Raw genomic sequence first — 14962 nt, 5'->3', positions numbered from 1 at the left:
TCTAGGATAATGAAGTCTGCAGGGAATATGAATTTCCCAATTTGCAGCAACACATCTTCAATCACTCCCTCAAGGTGTGCTATCGACCTATCAGCCAGCTGCAACATCACAGTAATTGGTCTTGGAGAACGCAGACCCAATTGCTTGAACAAGGACAAGGGCATCAGATTTTATACTCGCCCCTAAATCGCAAAGAGCACGATCCACATCGATATTACCAATTCGCACAGGGATGGTGAAGCAGCCAGGATCCTTAAGCTTTTGAGGGAGCATGTTTTGGACCCTTGAAATTCACTACTCAGTAAGTGCAATTGTCTCGAATTCAGTTAATCTCCTCTTGTGAGCCACTATATCTTTTATATACTTAGCATACTTTGGAATTGCACGAAGTACATCCACCAATGGAATATTCAATTGAACCTGGCTCAACATAGAGAGAAATTTGTTGAACATGCGATCACCATTCTTTTTCTGCAATCTCTGTGGGAGAGGTGGTGGTGGCCTTGCAACCTCCACTGGCTCTGAGGTTGCATCAGTTTTCTTGGACTCATGTGTTGCCTTAGGAATCAACTCCCCCCCAGGTATAGGGTTGTCTTTTCTCTTCTTTGGCACTTCCTCTAGTTCCCTTCCGTTTCTGAGTGTAACTGCATTAACTTAAGGGTTTTCTCTGTATCACTGGGGAGAGCTCCTGCAAGTCTAGTATTTTGATTTTCTGCTAACTGCCCCATTTGCCTCTCAAGATTCCTGAAATCGGTCCTGAGCTGTTGATTGTCAAGCAACAACTTCGTTAGCAAGTCATTCGTACTCTCTTCTATCTATTGGGGTGGCTTCTGAGGTTGATTGAAATTTCCTTGGGGCCTACAGTGATTCTGATTCAGCTGATTTCCGCCCCATGAGAATTTGGGATGATTCTTCCAATTTGGATTGTAAGCGTTCCCATATTGTGCATGTTAATTCATTGGACCTCTGTCTGTTGCCCCACATAGTATATAGATTCAAGATTCGTGGGGCACATATCACTCATATGACTGTTACCACATAGTTCGCAGCAAATAGACATTTGTTGTACATGTTGCATCTGTTGTGTTTGTTGTATTGTCATTCTATTTATCTGACTTGCCAATTTTTCTATATCGGCTCTCATGGCTGAGAAGTCATCAAGCTCAATCAACCCGGCTAATCTCGGTTTAATTGCCCTTCGTGAATCCCCATCTCTTTGCCAATTCGGTCATTAGCAATGAAGTTATTTAGCAAGAGTTGGATTTCACTATACGGTCTCGCCATGCAACTACCCCTACAAGCTGAATCAAGATTCATCTTTGATGCCTCATCTAGCCCATCATCAAAAGTGTGACCCAATACCTCATCAGTCTGACAATGATGCGGGCAGTCTCTGAGTAGCTTCTTGTATCTTTCCCAAGCTTGACGAAGTGTCTCGCCATTCCACTATTGGAACCCAAGAATCTGACTCCTCAACGACTTTGCCTTCTTAGTGGGAAAAACGTGATTAAGAATTTCCTTGCTAGATCATCCCAAGTATGGGTTGAGTTCGCGGGCTCCTTTGGCAACCATTCCTTAGCTTTCCCCAGCAGTGAAAAGGGGAAAAGTGTCAGCCTAACATAGTCCTTGGAAACCTTCGGATAATTGTAAGTGTCCGAAATTTCCAAGAAATTCTAAATGTGCCTCTGCGGATCTTCATGAGATAGACCCACATATTGCCCTGTGGACTGAATTAGTTGTACCAAGTACTGTTTGAGTTCAAAATGCCCTGTGATATCAGGCTTCACAATAGCCTGATCCATATTAGCAAGATTGGGCCTTGCGGCTTCTGTCACCGCACGCTCTTCATTACCTGCTATCTCTATTGGATGTGGTTGAACTACGATGTCCAACTCTCATGCTATTCTAGTTCTAGCTTTGACTTCCCTCCTCACTCTGTGAAGTGTTCGTTCGATTTCAGGATCAAGAGGAAGGAGATTGTTTGCGCTTCTACTCCTCCGCATTCAAGAGAAGAGCATGCGTTAACACAAACAAGGTAAACTGGAAATTAAAACTTGAACAAATAACTAATAAAAGCTTAAGTCAGTCAAGTAGCTAATTTCTAAGTCCCCAGCAACGGCACCAAAAACTTGTTGCGACCAAATACACTCACGCAAGTATACGTGATCGTCAAGTAATAGAGTAGTGAGTAGAGTATCGTTCCCACGAAGACCTGTGATTAACTATTGACTGATTCAAACTCAATTAACTTATTGATTCTAGAGATTTCTCAATAAATATAAAAGTGACTAATTTACTACCTAAAATTATCAAGCAATGAATTAACTAGAAATCAACTGAAACAAATAGCAATTTCAAATAACAATCAGTAGGAGAGAATATTCCAAGGTCACGGGTTAGCTGACAATCATGTTGCGTTCTTGGCTTAAAATGACTAACTGATTTATCTAGATTGTTGATTGACAGGGTTGATATTACTAATAAGAATCTGTCGAGTCCTTACTCGCTTATTCAAGTTAACTTAATGCATGTCTATGGAATTAGGATTAACAAGAATGCATTTAACATTCCTGTATTTCAACCAAGCAAGGCAATTAGGTATATGTCTATCCTAATTGCGAATCTGTTCCCCGATGCCCGGGTTCAAGAACTTGCTCTATTTAATTCTATATGAAATCTAGAGTTTCCACTTTCGAGTTCAACTCTAGATTCATACATAGTATTTCACTGTTAGCTACTCAGCAAAATAATTAAAAACAGAATTAAATAAACAACCCAATTATGATAAAATCAACTTCGTCAAATTAAACTTCAAATATCAACATTCATGTTTCACCCATGACCCTAGAACAATAGGGTTCTTAGCCACTCATGTTCATTCGATCGTCAAAAATAAGGTTTACAAACATAAAATCAATGAGTACTAGAAAAGGGATGGAAGAAATTGATCAAATCCGTGCTCCCGAGTGTTTGGATCTTTTGTTATCCTCTCAAAGTCACGTTCCCCGCTTCAAAATAGGTTTAGGTTGGATTTATATTAGTTGGGGGAGTCTTGGGGTAAAAACAACCGAGTCCTAATCGAAACAGGACAACTTCACGTTCCGAGCGTCCAGGGCAGCAAGGGGCGCTGGCCCTGGCGCCCAAAATATTTTGATTCTGTAAATTGCGCCACAGCCAGCGCCTCACGCTGGCTGTGGCCCTCAAATTTTACTTTTTGCTTTTTCTTCCTAATTTCGCTCCAATTCGCGCCATTTAGTCCCAAATTGCACCCGAATGATTCCTACACATAGAAATACCACAAATGAGCACAAATCATTATATCATACATCCGTAATCTACTAGACATGAGCCAAATACATGGCGATATATATATCAAAATATACATACTTCAAGCTGATTATCAGGATTCGCAGGTGCGATGACCGCAGAAGCGGAAGGTGAACCGCATAAGCGGAACCTTGGAAAGCTGAGACAGGAGCCGCAGGTGCGGATAGTGGAGCGCACTTGCGAGACCGCATGTGCGGTGTTGTGACCGCAAAAGCGGTTTCTGAAGGGTTAAGTGGGAACCGCACTTGCGATGGATTTTCTGCAGGTGCGGCATCGCAGAAGCGACTGTTGGACCGCAAATGCGGTATCTCTGGGTAGAAAGTATAAATTATGGACTTCGTAAATTTTGGGCCATTCTTCACCATTTTTATTCAGTTTTGAAGCTTTGGGAGTGATTTGAAGAGGGATTCAAGGGGGTTTTCGTTGAGGTAAGTTACTTGAGCCCTAATACTCATATTTATGGTAAATTCCCGTAGTTTAATCATGTAATTAGTGAAGATTAGAGGTGAAAATGAGGGGCCAGGGCTTGGGAGTTTTGGAGAGATTGATTGAGGATTTGAGGGGTCAAATGGAGTCATATTTAGATAAATCTTATATATATGGACTCGTGAGTGAAAGGGCTTTCTAGTTTTGTAATTTTTGTTGGATTCCGAGACATTAGCCACGGGGCCGATTTGAGAGGATTTCGGGATTTGTGCCTAAGTTGATAATTGTTCTTGTGGAATTCATTCCATTAGCGCATATTTATGGTATTGTTCTGGTTTAAAATAGATTCGGAGCGATTGGAGGCCGAGTCGAGGGGAAAGAGCATCGCGGAGTAGAGGCTTGACCGGTTTGAGGTAAGTGACAATTGTAAATCTAATCCTGAGGGTATGAAACCCCAAATTTTGTATCATTTTACTATTTTTAGGTGACGTGCATGCTAGGTGACGGGCATGTGGGCGTGCACCGTTGGGGATTGTGACTTGGTCCATCCCGTAGCAACTATAAGTTGCTTATTTGGTTGAAACTATATGATACTTATGTGTTTTAGAAAGAGTTTCTGTAAATAGAGTTGAATGCCATATTTGGGCCTTGTGCCAGAGCTATTTGGACCCTTAGGGGCCTTTTTCTTGTTATCATCTCACTGCTTTTGATTAAAAATCTATACTCAATCGTGTTATACTTATTGATTTCATAACTCAGTCTTTATTACTCTATTTTGATGCATATAAACGTTCTTTTGGGCTGAGACCCTTTTTTTTTAGAGCACGAGTGGCTTGAGAGGTTTATGACTGAGTGAGGCCGAGGGCCTGATTTGTGAGGATATGATGTTTTATACGTCAATACCACACAAGAGGGGGGGTGATTTGTGTGGTACCCAATTTTCGCTTAACTTGATTATAGAAGGACCTGGTTCTTCTATGTGTTCCAACTACTACTGTCGCGAAATAATAACTACAGAAAATAAAGAACACAGAGATTTTACGTGGAAAACACCTGGCTCAAAAGGTGATAAAACTACGACCTACCTTCCAGTTGGATTTTTCCAAACTCTCCACTAAAATCATTGAGCCAAAAACTGCATTTACAAAAACACTTTTGTAAACCTAGGATTAAGTCTAATCCCGTTGTGGCACACAGCCTCAACTATTGCGACAAGTTCAAGTTAACTCTAACTTGAAAACTCTAAGTACCTAATACAATTGCTTCTAAATAAGCTAAAAGGTACAATGTAAAATCACCTACTACAATTGAACTAGAATAAAAGATAGACTCTTGGAACTGGTTCTTCTATCTGGTTCAAGTAGCTTCAGGATTGCACGCTTGAATCACACATAAATTGCTTGCAAAATTGCCTTGCTATTTTGCTCTCATTTCACGTTTAACTTCTGCTTATGTGCATTACCTGTAAAAGAGAACAACACTAATATTTAAGGAGTTAGCAATTGGAGATTGACTAGGATACTGACGCTACTCTTCCATGGTGAAAGAGTTCTAGTTGATCTCACACTCTAACTCTATCCCTTTCCTAAACCGTGGTCTCTTTATGTAAGGAGTCTTTCTCCTTATCCAATATGCAGCCTTTTCGATCATGATTAGGAGATAACACTTCTGATATGTTAGGTTTATCTCCTTCACGTGCATCTCACATGTTTGAGTTGGTCATAACTGTGCTTCACATGATGGACCTGGTCCATGTCTTAGTTCCTTTGTCAGTCTTCAAAACTTCACCTTTACTTGGGCCAAAAAATTCCCCATTTTGATGATGACAAACTCTGTGCTTCTCACTCACTTAGGCCCTGTCAGTACTCAGCTTATTCATCAATACAAAGTTAGAAAAATTTACTTATCATCAAGGACCAGGTTCATTAGGTTATAAACATCACTTATTTAGAATATTCAAAGCACAATATCTCTTCCCCCTTTTGGCATCATCGAAAAGTTGCATGAACAAAGTGTGAGTCCTAGAATTTTAACAATTACTCATGGCCACTGGGGCAACTGCAAGTGCAATCATGGATTAATCATCAGTAATCAAGCAACCATTTCAAACTATCAAGGAAATATTAACAATCAACAAGAGCAAAAACAGTAGATATCATTGATAGAAGATATGTTGCTACCACAATCCACAAAAGAAATCAAAAATATTCAAAACATGAGCAAAAGAAAGAGAAATCCCTAATCTGGGTTACTGGTGGTACTAGACAAGTTCAGGAGATGAAGACTAGAAGTCTTAAGGCTTGGGATAGCTAGAGGGTTGGTTTTGGGCTTGGAGAAGGTTCAGCATATTTTGAAGAATCCCATCATTCTTCTCCTTTTCCTTGGTGAGCTTAGTTTTGAGAGCACCCCTCTCAGATTCAACCTCTGCTAAGCGAGCCTTTAGCCTAGCTATCTCAGCATCCTTGGACCCACTTTCCTAAACTAGAGCCCTGACTTTACTGTTGACAGGAGTCTTCTTGGATGAACCAGGTTCATTGGGAATGGTAGTGACTAGATAGTCACAAGCAATCAAAGTATTTATGCCAAAATAGTCCTTACTTGTGTCCATTTCCCACTTCTTTAGAGGCGCCTTGCACCGATCCAGAACAGTAGTCAGAATAAATCCATAAGGGGTGGCATGGGCCTTGGAGCCATTGATAACCCTGTCCAGTAGCTTGATGATGAATGCAGGCCAGTTTATTTGTCTTCCACTTTCAAGACAGTCCATCAGAACTAAGTCCATGCAGTTGGCAATGTGCCTTGTTTCCTGCCTGGGCAGTAGGCACTTGTTGACAAATTCAAAGAGGACTTTGTGTTGTGGCTTCATTTCACTCTTGTGCACAAACTTGGCCTCATTCACTTCTTCAACGTCACAGAATCTCCTAGTGATTTCAAGGGCAAGAAGAAGGGAATCCAGACTTGGCCATCTTTGCCTAGTGTAGTCATCATATCCCTCAGCAGGGATGTCAAGAATCTCTCCCAGCTTCTCTGAATCGAAGGTCACTTGAACTCTTTTCACTTGGCTGGTGACTCTGCCATCCTTGACTTTTGCATTTGCCATGAATTCAATTATCTCATTCCTGGCTAGCCTTCCATCCATCTGAAGGACCATGTCCTTCCAGCCCTAAACAGCTAGTGCATCAACCAAACAAACCATTCCTGGTTCCACCAAGTCTTTCAGCAATCTTCCCTTCAAAATCTTTCTTAAGTCTTTCAGCAATCTTCCCTTTCTTTTGCCAAACTTGGCTAGCTTGTCTTGTTCACCATCAGACTCACTCTCTTCTTCACCACTCCATTCCTCATCTTCAGTAATTCTAACTTGTTTGTTTTTCACTGCAGACCTTGTTCTCTTGGACAATGAAGGTTCATCAGCCTTAGATCCTGATGAAGACTTCTTGGAAGAAGTCCTGGTCTTTTTAGGCTTGGGGGTCTGAACCTCCACAGTTGTATGTTCCTCATGATGGACTTGTTCCATCTCCTCAACATTAACAGCCTCAGAAGGCTCTGCAACCTTAGCTTTTCCTTTATCCATCCTCTTCTTCTTGCTTTCAGCCAAAGCCTTTTGTAACTCACTCTCACTTTGTTTCACCATACTTCTAGTGGCTCTCCCCTTTGGCAAGGAAATTTCAGCGGTTGTTGGGGAAGAAGCCTTTCTTTTCTTGGAAGGTTTTGCAGTGCTGGGGGCTTTTAGTGTTGGGGTTCTCCTTTTCTTTGGATCATAGCTAGCACCCACTTTCTTCAGAACGTCTACTAGGGTCTCCTCAATAGATGAACCAGGTTCATCTGCCTGTGAACTAAGAATAACCAATCCTTCAGCAGCCTCCCCTGAGCCACTACCCCCTGTCTTCTTGCTACTTTCTTCCACAGTTGTATGTTCAACCCCACAGATAGCTGGTACCACCAATTTAGAAGTGGGTGAAGAACCAGCCACTTCTTTCCCTTTTCCCCTCACATTACTACGCATACCCTCACTCTCCTTTTCTTTTTCACCTTTATTTTTACCACCTCTCCTTCTTGACTCAGGCAATTCCACATTCATAACAGACCCAACCAGAACAAACCTATTGTCTACATTCTCAACCAAAACAGAACGTACATCAGAAGGGGAGTTTTGAGCCTTCTTAGAGTCAGAAGACCTAGTTCCTTCCCCCTCACTTCCATATTTGAATGAATCATCTGAGTTCTCAAAATCTTGGGCTTGGCTTGCCTTTAGTTTCTCGTTCAATTTCTTGGAAAGAGCACCAGTTGCCACCATTTTGCGAGCAAGCATTTTTACTCGCCTTCTCCTAGGTTGAGGAGTTGTGCTGGGTGGAGAAGGGGTGGATGAGTCAGAGGGAGTAGGTTGTGGAGGAGTGCCTGGGTTGTATTGAGGATTCGACATAGTAACTGATTTCTTGAGAGAATTTGTGAGTTAGGCTTTTGGAAGAGAGAACAATTTGAGAGTGAAAGAAGGAATTTGACGGTTTAGAGAATTATGAGAGTGGCAGTGATTGTGATGATGGGTTTTTTAAATAGAGAGGCCTAATTAATGACTAACGGTAGCTTTTTGGAGTCAATTAGAAGTCCAATCAACCTGAAATTTCAGGCTGAAAAAACGGTTAGGCTTCCCTAGATTCTAGGCGTTTTATATGGTGAGAACTCTAGTAGAGACGGAACTGGTTCAAAAAATAAACGGATAGGATTTTCTGATGTTTTTGAACATAGATAGGATTCTGCTCATGATTTAAATATTTATATTTCTAATTGTGCAAAGTATAGAAAACATACCTCGTTATTCAGATGACCAGTACTGATGAACCAGGTTCTTCATTTAGAATTCTCTTGATCATGCCTCAATTTACCAAAATAGAAAAAATTTTGTTAGAGATCAGTGAGTCATATCAACACATGTCACGGGAATATACTATTTACAGTATGAAACTAAGTAAAAATTAATCTAGATATTTACACAAGTTCCAGATTTCCTAGCCAAAAACAAAAAAAAATTTAATCAATTTTTTTTCTCATTGTGCATTCTGAGCAGGTCCCATTAAGTGATCTTAATCATCCCTAATTCTAACCTGTTCCTTTCAAAGCTTTCTCTACTCAGTGCTTTAGTAAAGATGTCAGCAATTTGTTTATCAGTAGCACAGAATTCTATAGTAATTAATCCTTTCTCATAGTTGTCCCTTAAGAAGTGATGTATAACATCTACGTTCTTAGTCCTCTTGTGATGAACTGGTTTCTTAGTCATACTAATAGCACTAGTGTTATCGCAAAAGATAGGGATGCAGCCAACTTCAATGCCAAAATCCATCAGCTGATGTTTGATCCACAGCAGTTGAGCACAACAAGAGGCAGCAGCAACATACTCAGCCTCAGTAGTGGATAAAGCCACTGAATTCTGCTTTTTAGTGGCCCATGATACCAGACATGAACCAAGAAAATGAGCCATAACTGAGGTGCTTTTCCTATCCACAAGGAAACCTGCATAGTCAGCATCAGCATATCCTACTAGATAAAAGTTACTAGCTTTAGGGTACCAAAGGCAAAGGTCAGTAGTGCCTTTTAAATATCTCAGTATCCTCTTGACAGCAGTCAAGTGGGATTCCTTAGGATTTTCTTGAAAACGAGCACAAAGTCCTACACTGAAAACAATATCAGGTCTGCTAGCAGTAAGATACAGAAGTGAACCAATCATACCCCTATACAACTTCTGATCAATAGATGAACCAGGTTCATCTATGTCTAATTTAGTAGCTGTTGCAATAGGTGTGTCTATTTCTTTTGATTCATCCATTTTAAACTTCTTAATCAACTCTTTTGCATATTTCTGCTGATGGATCATGATTCCATTTGGGTTTTGTTTGATCTGTAAACCTAAGAAGAAGTTAAGTTCACCCATCATACTCATCTCAAACTCACTCCCCATTAATTTAGCAAATTCCTTACTCAGTTTTTCAGTGGTTGCCCCAAAAATTATGTCATCGACATATATTTGTACTACTAGTAGATCCTTACCATTTTCCCTCAAGAATAGAGTGCTGTCAATCTTACCTCTTTTGTATCCATGTTCAAGCAGGAATTTGGATAGGCGTTCGTACCATGCTCTAGGAGCCTGCTTCAGTCCATGTAGGGCCTTCTCCAGTTTGTATACATGATCTGGACACTCCTTACTTTCAAACCTTGGAGGTTGTTTGACAAATACTTCTTCCTTTAAGTAGCCATTTAAGAAGGCCCTCTTCACATCCATTTGGTGAAGGGTAAATTCCATGTGTGCTGCAAAGGCTATGAGGAGTCTTATTGCCTCCAGTCTTGCAACTGGAGCAAAGGTCTCATCAAAATCTATGCCTTCCTCTTGGCTATAACCTTGGACCACTAATCTTGCTTTGTTCCTTGTAACCGGTCCATATTCATCAAGTTTGTTTTTGAAAATCCATTTAGTGCCAATGACTGATCTGTGCTTGGGTCTTGTGACCATATGCCACACTTGACTTCTTTCAAACTGATTGAGTGTATCTTGCATTGCATTCACCCAATTTGCATCCTGCAAAGCTTCAGCAGCATTTTTAGGTTCAATAAGAGATAAGAATGTATAAAAGCACACAGATTCTTTAATTAAGATCTTGTTTTAACTCCAGAAGTTGGGTCAGTAAGGATGTTCTCAATAGGATGAGAACTTTGAAACTTGTAAGGTTTCACAACCAACTGATTTCTGTTTGGAGTTTCTCCCATGTTCTGTTGCTGAGGAACAGGCTCATGGACAGGTTCCACTTGGAAATTTGATTCACTTCTTCTTTGTTCACCTGTCAGGTTGCCCTGGATAGAAGAACCTGTTCCATCACCTGTTCCTTCTTTTGGTGCAGCTTCACTCAATTCTTTTACCAGCCTAATAGTTTCATCTTCATGTTCATGTCTATCAGAAATAATGTTAGTTTCATCAAAAATTACATGTACACTTTCTTCTACACACAGTTTTTTTGTTGTACACTTTATAAGCTTTGCTTTGTGAAGAATATCCCAAGAATACTCCCTCATCACTTCTGGGATCAAACTTACCTAGGGAGTCCTTTCCATTATTATGCACAAAGCACTTGCATCCAAATGCCCTAAGATGGGATATATTTGGTTTTCTCCCTTTAAGTAACTCATAGGGAGTCTTCTCTACAAGAGGTCTAGTCATGCACCTATTAATGATGTAACATGCAGTATTTACAGCCTCTGCCCAGAAGCTATGGGGCAGTTTACTAAAAAGAAGCATAGTCCTAGCCATATCTTCAAGAGTCCTATTCTTTCTTTCAACTAATCCATTTTGTTGAGGAGTCGTAGGGGTAGAGAAATTATGATCTATACCATGCATCACAAAATTCAGCAAACTTAGCATTTTCAAATTCAGTTCCATGATCAGACCTAATTGATGCAAGTTGATTACCTAGTTGTTTCTGAGTTTTTCTAACAAAGGCAGTAAACATGTCAAATGCTTCATCCTTAGATGTTAAGAACAATACCCAAGTAAACCTAAAATAATCATCAATAAGTACCATCACATATTTCTTATCGCCTCTCCTCAATGTTCTCATTGGACCATAGAGATCCATATGAACCAGTTCCATCGTCCTGGTCGTGCTTACCACTTTCTTGTTTTTAAAAGAGGATCTTACCTGCTTCCCCCTTGCACAAGCCTCACAAACTTTGTCTTCCTTGAACTTGATGTTAGGTAACCCTATCACTAGGTCCTTGGAGACTAATTTGTTGAGTTGATTTAGACTTGCATGACCAAGTCTTTTATGCCAAAAGAGGGGATCATTGTCCAACACACTCAAGCAAGTGAGTCATTTTCTGAAAGAGTGGACAAATCTACAATGTAAATATTGTTAACTCTTTTTCCCTGCAAAACAATCTTGTTAGTGGTAAGATTAATCAGAAAACATTTAGTAGAGGTGAATGCTACAGGTTACCTCTGTCACACAGTTGCGATACACTAATTAGGCTATATTTCAAGCCATCTATCAAGTAGACATTCTGAATGGCATGTGATTCTGTCTTACCTACCTTTCCAGCCCCAATGATCTCACCTTTCATCCCATTTCCAAAGGAGACATTACCTCATTTTAGGTCCTCAAGTGAAAGGAACTGGTTCTTACTTCCAGTCATATGCTTTGAGCAGCCACTATCCATGTACCATATTTGGCTACTTCCCTTCACTTGGACCTGCAAAACAAAATCAGGGGTTAGTCTTAGGAACCCAAACTAGTTTGGGTCCCTCTCTATAGGCAAAGGGGTGAATTAAATTCTTTCTAGCCCATCCAGGCAGCCTATTTTTCTCTTAAACAACGGTTTTGTTCTTTTGACTGGCCTTTTCTTTTACATTACATTCACTATTGTAATGACCAGTCTTGCCATAGTGTGTGCAGATTTTATTCTCAGTAAGTGTGATGTACTTGCTTTTGGGATCCCACTTAGGTGCTGGGGTCCCATAGCCAAGTCCTCTCTTATTGCTACTGTGGTGCTCTTGTAGCCAGGATAGTGCATCAGAGGACTTATTCCATTTGCAAGTTCTGTCTAGTTCATGCTTCACCTTGCCTAGATCTTCTTTTAGGACTCTTATCTGCTCATCTTTCTTGTACAGTTCATCCTTCATTTTTCCTAGATTTTCTTCTAAGGTGAGATGTGTGTGATCAGCTTTCTTCTTACCTGTTCCTAATTTTAGTTTTAAATTTTCAGACCTAAGTTCTAAGACAGTGGTGTCAAGTTCAAGGACCTTGTTCTTCAACTCAGTATTTTTACTATCACTTTCACTAGCCCTGAGTTCCAGATTTTTGCACTTGGCTTTTAGGATCACACATTCCCTAGACAGCTGCTCTTTCTCATTGTTTATGACCTCAGACTCATCAATGAAGACTAGCAGTAATTCAGATAGCCTTTCTTTAGACAAAAATTTAATCTTGTCTTTGAGATGAATCACACTTACCTCTTGTTCATCGTCTGATTCTCCAATGGCCATAAGTGCTTGTTCATCTACAGTTTCATCTTCTGAATCCTCATCTAAGCTTTCTCCCCAAGCAGCAACCATAGCCTTTGTTGATCCTTTATTCTTCTTGGGTTGAACCTGTTCCTTCTTCATGTTTCTTCGTTCAGCCCTTTCCCTCTTCCATTCAATTTCCCACTAAGGACAATTCTTGTTCATGTGGTCTATCTTACCACATTTGTAGTAGCCCTCGTTGATCTGTTTTTCAGGAGCCCTTGGTTTGTTGAAGGTTGCACCTCTTGAAGAACCCTTTTCTCTCATTAGGTACTTCTTGAAATCCCTTGTGATCATAGCCATTTTATCATCCTCCAAGTCTGCACCTTCAGCTATTCTGAGAGCTAGGCTTCTTTCCTTCTTGGGTGCATCCAACTTCATGGTTTGCCTTCTCAGTTCATAGGCAGGGAGATTTCCAATCAGCTCATCCAATTTGAGAGTAGCAATGTTCTTTGATTCCTGAATAGCAGTAATTTTGCTTTCCCAAGTTACTAGCAGGACCCTTGTCAAGATTTTCTCAACCTTGTCTTCTTCAAGGATAATTCTTCCAAGAGACTTAAGTTCATTTGTTAGTGTTGTGAACCTTGCGTACATCTCTTGGATGGTTTCTCCTTCCTTCATGGTGAAATTCTCATATTAAGAATACAGCAGTGTTCTCTTGATCTCTTTACTTGAGGAGTTCCTTCATGGGCCACTTGTAGAGTGTCCCAGATCTCCTTAGCAGTGGTACAGCCAGCTCTCGTCTTTGGCACGTCCAATCCTTCAGCATTCTTTTTTGTAGTAGCCAGGGGACCATCAGTAACAATGTCCCAAAGCTGATAGTCTTCTCCTGTGATGTGGTCTCTCATCCTGTTCTTCCACCAGGAATAGTATTGGCCATTAAAGAGTGGAGGCCTAGCAGCGGATTGTCCTTCCCAGTTTCCAGGTAGTGCACTCATATTGATTTGTTCCTGTGGTGTTAGCTTCTTCAACGATAACCTGCTCTGATACCAATTGATGTTTTATACGTCAATACCACACAAGAGGGGGTGTGATTTGTGTGGTACCCAATTTTCGCTTAACTTGATTATAGAAGGACCTGGTTCTTCTATGTGTTCCAACTACTACTGTCACGGAATAATAACTACAAAAAATAAAGAACACAGAGATTTTACGTGGAAAACACCTGGCTCAAAAGGTGAAAAAACCACGACCTACCTTCCAGTAGGATTTTTCCAAACTCTCCACTAAAATCACTGAGCTAAAAACTGCATTTACAAAAGCTCTTTTGTAAACCTAGGATTAACTCTAATCCCGTTGTGGCACACAGCCTCAACTGTTGCGACAACTTTAAGTTAACTCTAACTTGAAAAATCTAAGTACCTAATACAATTGCTTCTAAATAAGCTGAAAGTTACAATGTAAAATCACCTACTACAATTGAACTAGAATAAAAATAGACTCTTGGAACTGGCCCTTCTATCTGGTTCAAGTAGCTTCAGGATTGCACGCTTGATCACACATAAATTGCTTGCAAAATTGCCTTGCTATTTTGCTCTCAATTCACATTTAACTTCTACTTATGTGCATTACCTATAAAAGAGAACAACACTAATATATAAGGAGTTAGTAATTAGAGATTGACTAGGATACTGACGCTACTCTTCCATGGTGAAAGAGTTCTAGTTGATATCATACTCTAAATCTATCATTTTCCTAAACCGTGTTCTCTTTATTTAAGGAGTCTTTCTCCTTATCCAATATGCAACCTTTTCGATCATGATTAGGAGATAACACTTCTGATATGTTAGGTTTATCTCCTTCACGTGCATCTCACATGTTTGAGTTGATAATAACTGTGCTTCACATGATGGACCTGGTCCATGTCTGAGTTCCTTTGTCAGTCTTCAAAACTTCACCTTTACTTGGGCCAACGGGATATTTATGGGATCGGGCTGCACGCTGCAGAATGTTGTTACTGATTCATGATTGAGTGAGGTCGAGGGCCTGATTGATTTATGCCACGAGGTAGCTTGTTATAGTGCTTGGGCTGAAGGAGCCCCTCCGGAGTCTGCATGCCCCTAGTGAGCGCGGGTAACCTGATTTTTAGTGATGGTGAGGTATGCCCGAGGGGCTGTATACGAGTGACTGTGAGATTTTCCCGAGGGGTTGTATATTAGTGATGTTTTG

At 40.4% G+C, this 14962-nt stretch overlaps 1 protein-coding gene across 1 annotated transcript; it reads right to left on the bottom strand.

Moving 5' to 3' along the window:
• On the bottom strand, window positions 6507-8173 carry LOC109229995. The gene is made up of 3 exons (XM_019395533.1): window positions 7854-8173; window positions 7229-7748; window positions 6507-6563 (listed from the first exon to the last, which is right to left on the bottom strand). Exons 1-3 carry the CDS (start codon window positions 8171-8173, stop codon window positions 6507-6509), a joined length of 897 nt encoding a protein of 298 aa, XP_019251078.1.

The sequence above is a fragment of the Nicotiana attenuata genome, chromosome 7, assembly GCF_001879085.1.
Source record: "Nicotiana attenuata strain UT chromosome 7, NIATTr2, whole genome shotgun sequence".
NCBI classification, from domain to species: domain Eukaryota; kingdom Viridiplantae; phylum Streptophyta; class Magnoliopsida; order Solanales; family Solanaceae; genus Nicotiana; species Nicotiana attenuata.
This window is presented reverse-complemented; position numbering and strand designations above follow the sequence as displayed.